Source organism: Columba livia, chromosome 5 (genome assembly GCF_036013475.1).
Source record: "Columba livia isolate bColLiv1 breed racing homer chromosome 5, bColLiv1.pat.W.v2, whole genome shotgun sequence".
NCBI classification, from domain to species: Eukaryota; Metazoa; Chordata; class Aves; order Columbiformes; family Columbidae; genus Columba; species Columba livia.
The window spans coordinates 53,958,882-53,976,539 of record NC_088606.1 but is presented as its reverse complement, the minus strand read 5'-3'; the positions used below and the strand labels follow the sequence as shown (position 1 = coordinate 53,976,539).

Here is a 17,658-nt window from a genome sequence, read left to right as displayed (position 1 = left end):
CTCTCGAAAGGGAAGGATTAACCTAAAGAGGAGCTCCTTTTAATGAGGACGTTCCCTCCCAAAACAGGAAGGGCTGCCCAACCTGTAGTGCTTCAGAAAAAATAAAAATGTCTTTGTGGCAATTCATTAGCTTTACTGTGTCTGCCTCAAAGTTTTTGCGCTAATGGGATGATTCATAACCGAAAAGCAAGTTTATGCCAAAACAAAAGATTTCTTTCGTATAAATTATTTAACAAAAATCAACTCTCCACATTGATATATCCACAAAAAATAAGTAGTAAGTTTTGGTACATAATAGACCCTCCCACCTGGGTCCTGTAAGCACTCCTAAAAAGACCTAGAACAAATACAAGAAGTGCCACAAGGGCAAAATACTACCATCAGGTGAATGTCTTCTAGAGGTTACTTTCCTGTTAAACAAAAATTACGTGGCTTAACACTGGGGCATACAGGTGGAATTTAACTGCATACTTTGGAAAACCTTGTATGATCTCTCCTGTGCTAGCTACTTCTGCTTTAAAACCTACACATATTCAATAGACATTCTTTGTTGCCTTCTCTTATAGTGCACAACAACTACAGTATTTATTATGACAGCAAGGAATGTAACATGAAGGCTCTGAAGCATAAGATCCCACTGCTCCATAACACGGAGCTACAGCACTGTAAGGAGGACGTGAGAACAACCATGCACCATAAAACAATAGAACCAACACCACAGCAAAGCAAATTCAGATTTCAGTTAGAGTTTACTTAGCCAGAGACGGATTGGACAAAGTCTTTTAACTCTTAAACACTCATTTTGCAGGTTCTGCTTCAAACGGGTTCAGGGATTCCTATAAATTTGCAGGTTTTGATTTAGCTTATTTCTACAATTTTACCTGTTTTCCCAACACCCAGCATCCTGCCAAATGAAATACAGCTACCTCACATTATAAAGAATGTCAGAGGCTTCCGTTTCAAACCGTTTGACTGTCAGCTACATAGCAGCTAAAAACAGGAAAGGAGAGTCCCCATGAGATAGATGCCTTACGGTATCACAGACAGGCACAAAACAAAACAAAACCAAGAGTTTTCAGTACTTGCTATACTAGAGAGCTGCTGAAAAACTCAAAGCAGAGAAAGTATGCTTTCCACTATGAAGGCTGCCAAGTCTTGATTCAAAAGAAAACTGGAAAGGACCTCTAGTGGGCTGAAACTGCAGCGCTTGGGTGCCAGAGAGCAATGTCCTTGCCCTTCACCTCCCTGCGGTGACACCACATCTACTGCATCACCCACCAGAGCAGCTGGAGCTCCACTCAGTGACTGGCGTTGGAATAAGAACACAGAGCAATAAGGCTCTTTTCCAGACCAGCTGAATGGAAATATTCCCCAGTCTGCTCTCAGTGCTTGGAGAGACACACTCCCATTTGCTTCAGAAAAAGAAACATGAGACAGGTTCTGTATCACCACGTCACTAACATGTCAGACCACCTCAGAGTGGTTTCACGTGGCCAAAATGACATGACATAAGAGGACATTCAAAGATGCACAAATTCAGATGCACATTTGGAATGAGGATTCAGAACCCTATTCAGACTATGTCAAGGAATTTTGTTCCTCCAAGACTTTTTAGCTGTAGGCAGTTTTTCACAGGCAGCAGAAGTATCATTTTAACTGCATTTTAAGGTAACTCCTTCTGGGTGAAAGAGCTTGGAATTCTTTATTTGAGCTCAAACAAGGCATAATTTCATGTGACGGTACGTGAAAAACAGATTAGTGAATGTATTCAGATTACTTAGAAAATAAAACAGGCCAGATTAAGAAAAGTTATTTATTAGGCATCCCAGTTAAAAAGAAAATAACTTGTTTTGAATTTAAGTTGATGATTCACCTCCAAGTCTTTAAAAGACTTCTCTTGCTATATTTAGGTTTGCCTTCAAGTCAGATTGGTTCTATCCTTTCCCAAAGTAGCCTAATTTACATCTTCAGCATTACAGTCCACCACTTAGCTCTCTTTTAAATGATCTAAGCAATAACCTCTCTTTCAGCCATTACCCTCAAAGGGTTTGTATCAACTTGAGAAGGAGCACAAATTAAAGTTGACATTGTTGAGCACAGTGATGCAAGACTCATTATCATTCAAAAACATCACCTGTACTGCAGCGGTGCTCCTTGTGCCATCAAGCAGAGTGCTGGAAAGGACACAACCATTTCACAGAGTGGTTGCCTGAGGAGAATAATACTTGCCCATGCAGTCTGAGGCCCGAAGAATGCATCTGCTCTGTCCTTCACATAGAGCACAACAGTAACACCCCATCATAAGTGCAAAACATGCCTCAAAGTCACTGAGGACAAAAGCATTCATGCAGAAAACAACTAACACAAAGACACTAACAAGTTCATAGCTTATCAGAGTCCTGACCAAAAACCAACCAGGGTCTCTCAGCCTAAATATTTTGGACCAACTGCCATCAACTAGGACCACAACTAGCAGCAGATTAATATAACTTATTTTGAAGGAATACTGCAAAAGTGCTGCAAAGCCTAATTGTTTGCCTGTCTTCTGTAGGAATCAGTAAGCAAGGCAGAAAAAGCAGCAATTGTCTATCCTGAAGGATTTTTTGAGCTATTTTACAGTAAGATTGTGTACAACAAAAAGAGTTCAAAAGACACCTCATTGATTAAAAAGAATAAAGAATCGGACCTGATGCAGATCAGCTAAGCGTCAGGATGAAAGACACACCATCCTATGAAAACAGCCCTTAACATCCTTAACGCAAGCAGTTCATTTCTGAGGAATTAACTTCTGTCGTAAATCAGTTCAGATTCCAGAAATAACAGCAAATTAAAAGAGAGTTGACCAAACTCTAAAGAGAAATTACAAGGAACAGGACTTTTAACTGAGTTGCTGAATGAGGTAGAATATGACATATGAAAAGTGATGCAGTTATTAAAGAGATTTTAGGAGCACCTAAAATAACTTGTTAAGGACAGAGTGGGGAAGAAATAAATTTTGTGTATTTTGCCTTAGGTTACAATGCAAAATTTTGCCAGTAGCATGAAGGAAAAAAAAAAGCAAGTCTTTTAAAACAGGTCATTTACACGAGAAAAGATATTTATATTACGTTCCTTCTTTTCTGATAACAAAGTTGGTAACTTGCTTGGACTCACTTTAAAAGTGTCAAACCGCTGCATCCATCAAACTGCCCACTATTCCTCCAGATGGTTGCTTTTAACATTACCGTCTCATTTACTTTCCAGTGTTCCATTAGTTCTGCAGTCAAGCAGTGCTTATCTGGCACATAAAGATCAAAATGTCATTTTGAAATGGCAAAATTTGTGAATTAATGCATGTACAGAGTATCCAGCTTTTATACACCCAGTTTCTTCCTGTGTCTTTCCAAAGTGAAGTTTTAATTTACTGTCAAGATAGCTGCAATTATGAATGCTTTGCTATTACTACTCTGACCAGGATTAATGTTCGGGGGCGGGGGGAATAAATCCAAACAGAACTCTGAGGAATTGTAACGGCCTCTTAAAATTCCACTATCTTCTGTTGAAAACACAACACCAGACTTCAGATACAGCAACATAAATGTTAAGTTAATAAATTTTGCATTGTACTGAGACTAATAATTAGAAAAAACTTAGCCATTCTTTCATGCAGCAAAATCCCTATGCGCTGCAATGTCTTTCCAAAGTATGTTCCTACCTTTCACAATAAAGAGTCATCACAATACAATATCCTTTCCTTTCATTTTCCTATGTCCAAAATATCCCTCTTATTTTGCTTCCTTTCCACTAATTGTGGAACTCTCCAGACTAAAGTGCGCAGGAATTGTTCATATTGGCGATCTCCAAAGCAGAGTGCATGCAGCCCAGGGTGTGCGCAAAACAATCCACTGGAGGGCGGGAAGAAAATAATCAAAAAATTAACTATTATTTTAATTTATTTTAAAATTAATAATGGTTTTAATTTAGTTAATAAAAATATTTTAACTAATGTTTATTTCATCTTTATCTCATCCTTTTTAAAACTTCTATTGTGCATGTGTTATAGTTTACATAACATAGTACAATAGTACATGCCTATAATTTATAAATAAGCATAGATATATTGAGTGTGCATGCTCAAAAAAAATTACTGATGGGGTGCACAATCCATAAAGTTCTGATACCACTAATTTGTGTGACTTTGGCACCAAGAAACTGAAGCAGCATTTCCCCCTTTGCTAGAATGAAATAAAAATAGCATAGGAAGAAATGCATGCAGGGAGAAAGTTTCAAGCAGGCCACATGTTTCAGTCACTTAACTGCAAGTTTAATCACAGGCAGTGAGTGATTTTTCCGAACAGTCAGTACTTAGCTCACACTATGCCTAGTAGTTGGGCAACCCTTGAAAATCCCATGAGATTCTGATTAGTACCTAGAGGCTGCCAAAGGCCACTCAAAATCTTATTTAGGATGATATAGGTTCAGTACCATTGACTTTTCAAGAGATTTAAAATTCTAAATACAGAAAATTCAGTTTCAGCAATAATTTATGCCACTGCATCGCTTGGTCAGTTTTCTAAAGCAGATGTAAAAAGCCAGCCTATTTTTATTTAAATTCTTTTCAAACATTCGCAAAAAATAATATCCCTGCTAATCACTTGACCCTTTTTTTCTTCTTCAAATCACCTACTAAAAATATTCACTTCATTTCTGTAATGGCCATCGATAAGTATCAACTAAGTGAAACACTAAAGTTACCAAAACTTTGTAGAAGTTTTCCTCAGTGGTTACGCATTACTAAGAAACGGCGAAGCAAGGCAAACCATGTTGACAAGACCTTCTTTTCAAAAATTAGGCTATCCTGTCTTTTTTCTACCATTTCTGATCCAGTGAGAATGATACTAGGCATTTTATTCAAGAATTAATCATTTTTAGATAAATTCCTTCATTCTACCTGAAAAGTTTTCAAGCAGCACGTAGCACTGATCACAGCTCTGAAATTTTCAGTATAGCGTCCTCTAAAAAATCACAGTTCAAACATTTATTTTAAATAGCTAAGAGAGCAGCTAGAGTAATGCGGGTTTTTTACACAGCATTTCTCTTATGTACTTTGATGTCAAACAACAAATGCTATGAAACAGAACACTTAACCAATTTGTTTTTCTAGTCATGCATCACATCCCTCCAAATTCTAGCACCAAGTTCAGAGTATACAGTAATTAAAACAGACAGCTTTTTCACAGAGCAAAGGACATTACTGCGTGACTGTTTCAGGATTTACAGCACCAATTTAATAGAACACTTAAATACATGCTGACCTTTGGGCATCCCAGAACTGCATTTAAATAAAACTACTCATGCTGAAGGCTTGAACCAGTACCCATAATTACAGAACCCAGTAAATAATAATGACAACAGATCTGTGGCCACTTCTGCAGTGTTCCTAACAAACAGGTTGTACCCTGACAGATCAATAAGCTCTTCAATCTCCAATGTGACTCTAAGAAAAATGTTTTCATCTGTTCTTTTCCTCACCTGGCAGTTTATACAAGGCAAAAGCAGAAATGCACGTATGCTACCCCTGCTAATATAACTCTGGCTGTTCTGTTTATTCCGTGGAAGACTTTCTTCCTCTTGTTAGTCTTAACTATCACACTACACAGTGTGCAACAGGAAAAGCAAATAGTGCAGACCGCTCACACGTGAACACCACAATGTAGTTTCCAATGTCTCTTACCTTTCCATCTCACTTACCATTCCTTCTGCCTCTGTATTTCACAACAAAGCAACAATATAAATGCATTCAAATTACCTTCATCACATCAACCATCCTTTTACACATGAATGTCATTACTAAATAACCTTCCTCTTATTTCTTCCAAGGAAAGAATCTAACCCTACAGCCCTCCAAGTGGCAAGCTTTCATAGCGTCCTCACTTGAACAGTTCCCAGCTTCAACACTAAATCTTCCTTCATTTCATCTTTAGGGAATGCTCTTCAAGTCTAATGATGCTTCTTTTTACCTGTCTTTTCTAAATATGTTTTGGGTTTGACCACAAACACACAAATGAGCCAGCTTATTTTAGTTAATCGACTTCCTTCTGAACACATGGTTTTGTCCTTAAAGAAGAGCAGCATGAAAAGCCAGGCTCACTTTTGAAGTACAGAAAGGTTAGTACAGTTGTGCAGAGCTATGTAACTTATCTCACTCACTGCAACGAGATCACGTATTCTCAAATGGGATGGCAGAAGCAGATGGTCTCGGCTATGCCTGTTCTTAAGTTCCTCAGCTAACACTCAGGTAACGCAAGAATGGTACAAAGCTATGCCCCCACACCTGTCAGACACAGACTTGCTCAGGATTATCTTTCTGCCTCCCTAATTCCCACACCCTGCGAATTTTACCGATATCTTCCTGCCCAATATAGCCACATATCTTGGAAGCTGCAGCCATATTTTCCTACCTTTCTATTTTCTGAAGCAAGTTTTCCACCAAATTCTTTTCTCTCAAAGAAGACATCATAACTCACCCAGCAGAATTATCTTTAGAATCTCATATATATTCTGGTATACCAGTAACGTGACAATGCAGAGAGGCTTGCATCCCTCTAACGGGTACATGCAGGTGCTACTGCATTTATGAAAACGGTAAGCCTTCCAATCTATAAGTGTAATAATACTTCAGAGACAGAAGCCAAAGGATGTCTGTCTTCATCATTTTCAAGAGAAAACCACTGCTCAGGTGAAACTGCAAAACTCTGCATCACTATCAGTGAGAAAGAACATTGTGAGCATGCAATAAAGACTATACTGTTTTGGTGCCATATGTTACTGCTTTTTAGGTATCCTACCTGTTTGCGCCACCAAGTGGGTCCAGCCACTCCAAACTGCTCCAATCTTTTCATGTGAGAAAAATCGAGTCTCAATCTTCTTGGGCTCAGCAAGAAAGACCTCTTTGCTCACTAGCTGCCCATGTTTGTTGCTACCCCAGGCATACAGGTGTCCTTCATCTACAATCAACAGAGAAGTAAAATTTGTTGAAAGTGATATATATATAGAACACCACAAGATATAGGCTCCATCTCAACTCAGTGATGCTGAGGAAACGACAATGTTTCATTCAATTTGTGTTTCCTTGGCATGCTTTTTCCTACCATTCTTTACCACGTATGTGCACACTTTATCAGAAATATTTGCAAGGGCATTAACAATACAGCCTGTTTTCTGAGGGCTACACTGATTCCCTGAAACAACCAGAGCTTTCATGTCAAACTGCCTAGACCTCATTTCTACCATGAGTCCCTCAAAGAAGATTGAGAGGCTAGCTTTTACCCCCACCCCAAAGCTTTGATTCAGTCCAGTAAATAACTTTCTGAATTGCAGCAAATAATTTAATCCCCCTCCAGTACCTGGGACTCTTCAAAGCCTGACTGGCTGCTCCTGCTCTGCATTACAGTGTCCCAGCCTCTCTACAGGAGCTACAGACTCCTGGCTCTGCTCACAACTCTCCTGCCTTCTTCAGCTTGAGCAAATTCAGTAAATCCCCAAAGCAGGGAAAGCCTTACGCTCCTTGTCTCAATCTGCACAGTCAGTTCCTAAAAGAACTGGACACACAGCTATGAACATACAACTACAGCAGGTACCACCCATCACAATGCAAAATTAAAATATTATCATGCCTCAAAACAACGCTAGACAACTAGTGAGAGACTTCTGTAAGTAATTACTTGTCTTCCCTCACCCCTTTTCTAGAATAAGCATTTGTGCAAGTGCACGTTCCAGGATTCCACCCACAGGGATAATTGTATTTACAGAAACATCCACATTGCTTCATATGTTTCACCAGCGCAGGCTGGAGTTGCTCACAGCCTAACAACCAATTGACAGTAACAAGATGACTGCTCAGATGAGTCCCTCTGCAGATATTACATATCATTAGTTCCATCTTTTCAGCACAAAATCCTTCCGCCCAGGCTCTAGGCTAGGCTTCCATGATAAAAAAAATTAAAATCCACAAGAAATGCTTAACAGACATGAGCTCTCTCAAGCCTGCTGAAGTCCTTTGCCATTCTGTACAAGCTGTAAGCATAAGAAATAAATCTTGTACACATAAAGTACACGATCATGGGCCCAGAAAGCCTGGAAGCCATATCATTTCCAACATGGAATTGTTCAGAGCACATGTCCACAAGACTCAGGGCTTCTGGAAGGCTCAGTTCAGCACTGAACTCTTTACGAGCAGCATGACAGAAGTAAATCTTTCAGAGGCAACAGCATGACTTAGGCTATAATATATTTAACCATCTCGGTTTTGTAACAGTAACAGAAAGAATAAGCCAAGAAAATTCCACTATACTGCTACCGTAAAAAGCAAGAGAAGAGGAGTAGTAGGGGGGAGGGAGAGACAGTACTTGTCAAGTGACATGTTATTGACAGTCATCTGTGGGACTTCCCACATTCCTCATTAAAGCAACACATCTGAAACGAAAAGGAAAAACAAATCAAGCTATTGTTTCATTTGATTTCTCCACTAAAACTGATAAATTCCTTCCTAGAGTGAAGTGCATACACCCTCTGGAGAGAAAAATAAACAGGTGACAGGAACAGCTTGTTTCAACAAAGAAAAACATTATAGTCATGTATGTTTCCACAACTAATGTGCACTGCTTTATCCTGGAAAAAGTCATATGCTCAACCCTAATTTCTTGAGTAGCTTTTAACAAAAATTTAGACACTAACACTTAGTGGCATATTCCCTTCACTGGAGGGTTCAGGCCAGTTTGGATACAGGTCGATTACCATCCTTTTTTTAAAGGAACTGCCATTCGTGTCAGCAACAACCCACTTCAACAGTTGTGTCAAAAACCTGCCTGGATTGCTGGTGTTTCCTACCAGCAGGTGGCCCATGAAACAGAGCCAAAGAAAACTGCAGTACGGCGTGAGAGATTCCTAGAAAAACATCTCCATTTAAATACTACACTCTGCAGCAGTATCTTTACTATATCAAGTATCTTTAAAATAAAAAGTATTTTAAGTAATAATGAGTATTTTTCAGGATGAACTGGAGCAATTGCAGCAGATTATTAAAGTCTTTGGCACTCACTTTGTTAATCTTGGTCCTCCTGGTGCCAAACAGACCACTCTCTTAAATAAAAAGCAGAAGCATGAAAGAATAAACTGTTCACACTCTAAATACAGAGTACTAATTAGCTAAAGTAGACTCTATTTGTCCTTACAGTTCTTCACTAATCACACATACACTTTGCACCTCAGAATTCAAGCTAATTTACATGTTGGAACATCTCCCCATACAACTAAATCTCTGTACATCTGAATACGCAAATACTCCAGGTGCTCCTTTAATGATGACAGAGGTACCAGATGGCTGCATATTTGCTAAGAACTTGCTCCTATAAAGTTTGGCAAAGACTTGTCTTCATAAGGTCCGATATATTTTCCACACTTCAAAACCATAAGGTTACAGGCTTGAAAAGCTATTCAGTTTCCCCTTCTCCCAATCTGCCAAAAAAGTCTTTATTAGACTTTCATTACAGGATACTTAATACCCCAGCACGGGAGCAGTGCTCAAAGATCAAAGAACAAATGTCAGACATTATGGAAGTGCCTAAGTGATTAAAGCAATTTCCTACTGCTTTAAATAAGCCTTGTGCTGCTATGTTACCTCACACAGATCTGCACACTTACATTAGAGCCACCCAAGATAGCTCCAGACCATCTGGCATTCCTGCACAGCGCAGACCCATGCAGAGGCACCAGCTCACGTAGCAGAAGCAGGACAGCCACAGCAGTTTCTTGGGACACCCCCCAACATACCCTTTCCCCAAGGACAAAATGGTTGCACTGGTTCCACCACCCGCTCATCCGAAGTTCCCAATGGGGCATCATGCTGCAGCTCCAGAGACTTACCCAACCATGTCCTTCCATAAACCCTTTCGCAGCTTCTAACCATTAAGAGCCCAGACCCTTACTTACTCATAAGAGCTAAGTCACACCTGACCCCAAGAAAAAGAACACAGAATTCAGAGAATGAATCCAGCTCTTAAAAAACCCACAAATCCCCAAAAATTAAAAACCACAAATTACAAAACAATTAACCAGCACTAAGCAAGATCAAATTTTTACAGTCTAACAAATGTTTCCAAAGTACAAAAACCTTTATAGGCTGAGATGAGGACTTTCACTTCTGTACCTGTGAGTGATACCGAATGACAGGAGCTTGCAGCAACTGTCTTCACCTTTATATCTTCCAGGCCTAGAGAAAAATTAGTCTCATCAATTTTGTATAGCAGGTGTCATTTCATGCACAGACATGCATACAGGTGTAACATGATGATGACGAATTTTATAACAAAAGCCTCTACTTTTGGACCACAAACATTGCAAGACTATCATTTTCCTCCACAGATTATGACCTTGTACACCCGTTCTATCCTTCAGATACTCCACTACATGTTTATAATACCAGGTTGCATCATAATAAAAGGATGCTGCGTATCACTCCAAATTATATTTCTGTTTTATCAGCCTTACAAAGGAGTCAGATTCCTGGGTTACCTGTTACTTCACAGGGTTCCTTTGCTGTCAAGAACAGGGGAAGGGTTTTCCCTGGGTTTGCACGCTTCGCCTGAGCCGCCATGCCAGTTCCCCATTGAAGCACCAAACCGCTCTCTTTCCAGAGGAAACACAGACAGAAGCAATTAAAACACATCAACCATCAACAAAATCACGTAACTCATTAATCAGTCTTAAAGGTATATTCACTTCATTTTCACTGATTCAAATTATATTTTAAAATACCTAAAAACATATAGATAAAAACATATAGATAACTCTGGTGAAGATATAAAGCAACAAACAGTTGTAGTCTCATATAGGTAAGAAAATTAAGCAACCTGTCTCACCTCTGAGGACTATATTAGGACATTACTGAGGACTCAGTAACGGATGTACCATAGCTGTAGCACCTCAGGAATGGATACAATTTATTTATTACTATAAGTTCTTTGCACTTTCTTTCCCTGTTCTGCTCTGCATGACAATCTGTTAGTGCAGTCCAGCACATTGAGGGAGTGAAGTCACTTGTCTTCTCCTGAGGAGCTTCCAGAGACTTCACCTGGCTCTGAATCAAGATGTTCACTGAGTGCAGAGTTCAGTGAAGCTTAATTCCCAGTATTCATACACACACCAGAGAGTACTCTTCTCAAGCATCTCCTTTGCATCTTCAGCTGGACTCCACTACCTGGAATCTACACCACAGCTCACGCAAAACCACATCAAGCAAAAGAGCACTTATGGTTGGTTGTTTCTAAATTTTAACACAACCATGCCAATTGGAAGGTTTTGATTTATCCAGTTATTCCATGAACAAACTCAAAATCTGTAAGAACAGGAAAAATATTTAGATGTTATGACCCCCCCAAGTACACACACAGCAGACAGTGGAAGAAAGATCCAGAGGACCAAATATTTCAAAGGCATGTGGGTGAAATTAACTTTGAGTAGATCCTGTCCCTCCCCATCCCAATAAAAAAATCATTCTTGTGATGTTTCCAGGTGTTGATTTCAATTACATCATTAAAAAAAGGACACATTCCACATGCAGTTCCATTTTGAAACAACTTATACAAACCTAAATCTAACATTTTGCATGATATAATTAACTCAAAATATTAAGAAGATATTTTGATTGACCAGAAATATTTTTTCCAGAAAAAGCCTCCTTTTGCGTTTTGTTTCAGAACAGGAGAAAATAAATCAGTAAGTTTTACACTCATCAGAAAATTAACTTGTTAATAAACTCTCACTCTGAGTTCTTGGAGAACACTTCTTCACCACTAATTTCCAGGAAGATGTTTCTAGTATGTTTATTATTCATGTTAATTTGTACCAAAATCTACTATAAGACTTTCAGGAGTATTTTCCCTTTGTTATTTTAAATAAATAGAAGATAAAATAAATTTAATCTTCCTTACCTCCCTCTCCTCATCTAAGTCATTAAAACTCCATTTTATTTGTTATGGAAATTATATTAAAATTATGACATATTTACCTGTAGCAGCAAGGGCATGTCTCAGTCCTGCAGCAACATCTACCACCTTCTCTTTGAGAGACTACTCAAATAAAAGAAAACTCTATTTTAGTTGCTTTTTGCACTTAGTGCCCCTAAACGAAAAATATGCCAAAAAGAAATGCAACACTATGAAAATATACTAGTTCTCACAATTTCAGCCTGCATGTCATAATGCATATTAACATTTTATATCAAAAAGGAAGTAAATTTTGGCTAATAAAAATTAGTGGGAACGTCTAAAAAACTAACCAACCAACCAACAACAACAACAACAAAAACAACAAAGCAACTGGATGTACAATTCTGTGGCAAGAAATAAAAGCCACAGTGAAAGTTTTCACACAAAAGAAGGAACTTTGGCAATACAAATGTTTATTTCTTAATTTTAACACAGTGTTCCTTAAGAATTACACCAAAACTTCCACAGCAAATCCCAGTGACAAGCAGTAATGAGTTTCTTCAAGCTGTCCAGCCATACCCAGCCTTACCAAGTCCTGCAATCACAAACAATACCACTGATAGTACTACCTACACCAGTGAAGGTTGCCCAATATGATCATGCAAAAGAAAACTATACCAAGTCATAAGTGTATAAAATTAGTGAGTTGAGGTTGTACAAGGTACTTCAATTCTGTCACTTCTCCACTTCTGAGTACTCCGCAAATTCATTATTCTTCTCACAGACATAACACTGTTTAAAATATTAATAGATGGCATCAAGCCCAAGCATTTAACAGGATAGAAACCAAAAGAGAAAATATTCTAGATGAATGAATGGTCTCCACGGTCAGGTAGAAGACAGGTTCAGATTAGCATTGTCAGTACTACCATTTTCAAGGCACTATACCAGAATGATACTCCCAGGAAACATCAAGGATACAGAAATGTCAGGTGAGTCAGAAACTTATTTAAACTTACTGGCTTATAACTAACAACAGGAAAGCTTTTCTGATGTTACAGAAGTCTCAGCAACTACTACTTTAAAAGTTTTAAAGCAATTAATTTGAGGCTGTATTCTGAGCTCCCCAGTCACACTCAGCAGTACAAGTATCACCTACAAGTCTCACCATGGACTCCCACATGACGTACAGGAACAACATGAGCTACGCTGTCAGAGCTTTACAACTGAAGATACTCAACAACAGAGAAATTGTTATGTAACTTTTCAACCTATTTAATTGGAAGCTGATATTGTTTGGTAAATATTGGGGGTTAGATAAGAAATCAGTAAATGTACCTGTCAGTTCCTTTACATGCGAAAGTAAAAATCGTTTTTAACTCGAAAGTGATAAAATTAAAGTTTATTCTCCCAGGTCTAGTTTTCCTGCAGTTTACATACTTTATCACACTACTATTATTTTGGGGGTGACCCAGCTTATTTTTTTCTCTTTTTACAGCCAAGAAATAATACCACAGCCCTCATTTGGGGAGAACTCTGACAGTTATAAATACACTCAAAAAACAATACATACTTGAAAACCAGAACAAGAAGCACAAGAGCAATAGATCAAAAGAATTGGCATAGCTAGTTTTGTTGAACTGCACCATGCAGTTTGTTTATTTCAGGGGTGGATTGTTGTTCATTTGTTTTGAACCGTTCAGCACAAACCTTCAACAAGGTACAGTGAAGGCAAATACCCTTCACATAGCAAAACATAACTAGTATCTTACAAACTTGAGGCAAAACTTCAGCTGGAGTAAATTTGCACAGTTTCACTACCTTCAGTATCACTGCACCATTTGAGCATCTGATTCATTCTGCAGATGTTATCAAAACACATTATGAAACGTTATGAGCCCTAGAGAAAGAGACAACTCGCTGTCAGAAGTGGACAACTTCATACAAGAAAAGCAGTCTTAGCTTATTATTTCTGGGTCAATTACTGTCATTGGTCCTTTACTTTCTAAGTTTACTATAACAGTAACTCTATAAAAAGTAGTAACTCTATTAAAAAAATAGTTGAAGAGTCTGAGGTCAGACACCCTTTTTAAGTTGCCAGAAGCAATATAAAGTACAGAGCTCTAAAGCACAATTCCTTTTAAATCTTTACCTCAATCTTTTGTGGGATCAAGCATGGACCTGAAATTTGAGGAACTCCTAATTGTCCAAAAGAGTTAGACCCACAGGACAGAACGTCACCAGATCCTGCAAAATGAAGAGTCAGAGCTCAATTAGTAAATCTGTGAGCAAAAGCAAAGCACTGTGACATTCTAACATGCAAAATATCATAGCTGAGTAGCTCAAAAAAGGACCCAACGTGTCCTGTTACAAAGTCCCTGAGACCACATGCTTCTGGTCTGACACACCATTTTCAGTAAAGGTCTGAAGTTCACTAGGATACAAGAAACATGGAGTAATTTAGTTCACAAGGCAAGTATCTTAAAACCAGTAAGTGCCTGTGCATCACAAAAGCAATAGGACTGTGGAACTTTCAGAGTGTTCCTTACGTCAACAAATTTCTTCAGTTCTTACAGAGACAGATTTACCTACTAATATAATTGTAAAATCCCAGCCACAGGCAACTTGTTTTACACCAAAGCCAGACACAGCAGCGCACAAAGTAAAATGCAGTACATCATCCGTGTGATTCAATCCCAACTGCCCATGTCTGTTATGGCCACATACAAAAAGTTCTCCCGCACCTAGAAGAAGAAGAAAAGAAAAAAAGGAATCACATTTCACTTCACAGACTAGAAAGACAAGCATACATCCATTATCTTAATCTGTTACATTAAATAGGTTAAGAAGCAGTCCTCACATAGCCAAAACATAACCACAGAAGATAAGTAAAACAGGAATTTCCCCAATTTCCCCAAAATATTAAGTTAATTGGCACGGGAGAAGCCAGTTTTGCAACTGAAATTGGTATTTGCTCAGTAACAGAACCCACAGGTAGGTGGCAGCATCAAATCAACAGGGAAACGAAAAAAAACGTTTAGAAGTCACACACTCCTTACAAGAGCAACGTTTTTACCAGTGATAAGTGCAGAATGTCCCCCTCCTCCAGTAATGCTTTTAATGTCTTGACATTTGCAGGAAACATCTTTCAGTGACTGAGGTACCAGCACATCCTCTTTATGACCAAGACCAAGTTGTCCATAGCTGTTCGCACCCTTCAAATACACACAGAAAAATAACATAGTTAAAATGTGTTAATAGAAAGAGAGACATATCTGCTGCCAAGAGTGAATAAGCTCACTGGGGAAAGGTCACAGGTTAACCTGCCAGTATTTGCTCCTGAAAATCCCTCAAAATGGCAATCTTCATTCTTACTGCTGTCACACAGGACCCCCAAAATTCCAGACCAGGACTGTCCTGTATTTGCTGTCATTAAGGTTGCCCTTGCAAGCCCAGTATTTTAAGACACATACTGGAATACATCCTGGTAAGACTTTAACTGCAGGCTAACAGTTGCTCAGGAGGAAAGCTTTGTTATCAGGATGATTACCACCCATTTAATTTTAATGTTAATGCTTCCCATTCATCACTAAGATCTTACTTCTGCCAATACTTTCTGGCAGTCCACCTCCAAAATGAGACCAGAAAGACATGTTACCTTATTCTGGAACCCATACAAGTAAAATAGAAACACTTATCCCTCATCAAGTAAGTTGTTTAGCTTAAATTGGCCAAATGAAAATATACCAATTGCAATAATTACAAATTTATAAGTACAAAATGATATTCACTAAACAAATCACATAGAGCAACCACTGACAACGAGGTAACGTGTCACGGAGTTCCTCAGCCAATGTAAGCTGTTAAGTGTCCAACATTTTGAACAGCAACCCTCACCCACACAGGTGGACTCAGGAACTTTCCCAGCTCACACACGGCAGCGACAGCAAGGCTCAGCACCCACACTGCCCCCCACTAGTGATGCCCAGGAGGCCTTTCCCTGCCTCACCTGTGCTCCCCCTGCCCATCTGCTCTCTGTTTGCCCCCTGCACCCTGGCACAGCACCTGGGGCATGTTAGAAAGACACTTGGTACCTACTCACAGCCCAATGCTTTTGTCTAAAATGTTGTGATTTCTGTAGGTACAAAATGTTTATTGCTAAATGTATCCTTTTAACATACACCAGCTGCTGCATCAGGGAGTGGGGGGTAAATAGTTACAGGTGGCTGAAATGTCAGGATTTGAGCTCAACAGGCAGACCAAGTTGCTGTCTCACAGTCACCACTAGCGGTAAACAGTTTTAGAGTGCACTACTACTTCGACATAATTCTTTTTAGACGGCGTATCGTAAGCTCTCACTTTAGCCTACAACTTGTGATGAATTTTCAAGCCTTCAAAAACAGGCAAGCTGGGATAAGGTACTGAAACAAAAGAGGTGCCTGGGGAACTGAAAGCCACACGTACGAACCATAACACCAACAACCTGTCCTCAGTCACCTTTCTGAGACTGATGGGTTATTACCAAACACAATTACTACAAGGTAAAAGAAGCTAACAAGGAAAATCGATACCCATTTAATGACTTTTAGACCCCTTTGTTCATCAGGTAAAATCATGGTTCTGACGCACCACCGCCAAAAAAAAAAAAGAAGTATTTATTTGGAAGAGCTCAGGACGTCACCCAGGCCACACACCTGAAGTGAACGGTGGTTCCGCCGGTGCTCCGGCCGAGCGGCGGCAGCTCCGTGAGCCCGGGCCCGAGCAGCGCCCCGGCCCCGTGGGTACCGGCCAAGGCGCAGCCCGGCCCGGCGGGCAGCCGCGGCACCACAAACCTGCAGCCTCCCCGCGAAGCGGCAACGAGCCGGTGAACCGCGACGGGGCGACGCATCGCAGCTGAACCACGGCGCCTATTTTATTCTTCGGGGAAGAGGAACCTTGGCCCACCCGTCCCCAGGGCAGCGCACCCGGCCCCGGTTCCCCCGCAGCATCCCCAAGGAGGGCGAGCAGCCGGGCTCCGCGTCCCGCCCGCCGCTCCCTGAGGGCCGCGCCGCTGCGCGGGGAGAGTCGCCACCTCGTGGCCGCGGGGCAGGCGGCGGCCCCAGCTCCCCCCCAGCGTCCCCTCACCGCGCCGGGCACCGCTCACCCACGCGAAGAGCAGCGGCTCCATAGGGCCAGCGACCCCTCGCCCTTCCCGCCGCAGGCCGGGGAGGAAGAGGCGGAGCGGGGGCGGGCTTCGGCGGGGCCCCGCCTCACCCGGAGCCGCCGCCACCGGGCGTTCTGCGGGGAGTGCGGCCGGCGGGTGCCTGTGGGCAGCGCCGTCACGGCTACGCCTGTTGAGCGCCCTGTCAGGGCGGGAAGGACCGTTTGACCCTCTCAACACCCTCGGGAGCGCTTGGGGGTGGCTGTGGCGGACAGCGGCCGTCCCGGTGCCCCCCCGGCCCCCAGCGCTGCCGTTCCTCGGACAGCACCGGCAGCTCCAGCCCCGGCTGCCGCCTCCGCGGATACTCCCGAGCGGCCGGTCCCGCCGGCGCTGAGGAGCCCCAGGGGTGGGGCTGCGGAACCGCTCAACACCACCCGCTCCAACAGGGCAGAAAAAGAGACTAAACCTTTAGGAAAATGAGGGGAAAACAAGTCACTTCTCCAATGAATTTATACAGTTACGAAGGGAATTAAGGCACATGCGTGAAATATT

General features: G+C 40.9%; 1 protein-coding gene across 29 annotated transcripts in view; it reads right to left on the bottom strand.

Annotated features, from left to right (window-relative positions):
* Positions 1-17,399, bottom strand: part of SERGEF (secretion regulating guanine nucleotide exchange factor) — a 156,821-nt gene extending 139,422 nt beyond the window's left edge. For 13 of the 29 annotated variants that reach the window (XR_010473091.1, XR_010473095.1, XR_010473092.1 and 10 more), the window contains exons 1-8: positions 17,110-17,266; positions 15,043-15,181; positions 14,555-14,710; positions 14,119-14,213; positions 12,047-12,107; positions 10,552-10,665; positions 10,187-10,249; positions 6,828-6,986 (exon numbers count right to left, since the gene is read on the bottom strand). Coding sequence is in view for 12 of the 29 variants with exons in the window: in XM_065065258.1 (XP_064921330.1) it covers positions 6,828-6,986; positions 10,187-10,249; positions 10,552-10,665; positions 12,047-12,107; positions 14,119-14,213; positions 14,555-14,710; positions 15,043-15,181; positions 17,110-17,133 (811 nt within the window). In the remaining 17 variants the exon portion in view is untranslated. Of the gene's footprint in view, positions 1-6,827; positions 6,987-10,186; positions 10,250-10,551; positions 10,666-12,046; positions 12,108-14,118; positions 14,214-14,554; positions 14,711-15,042; positions 15,182-17,109 lie in introns of all 29 variants that reach the window. The other 16 variants (XR_010473089.1, XM_065065252.1, XM_065065253.1 and 13 more) reach the window with 9 other exon arrangements.
* Positions 17,400-17,658: the final 259 nt, after the last annotated feature.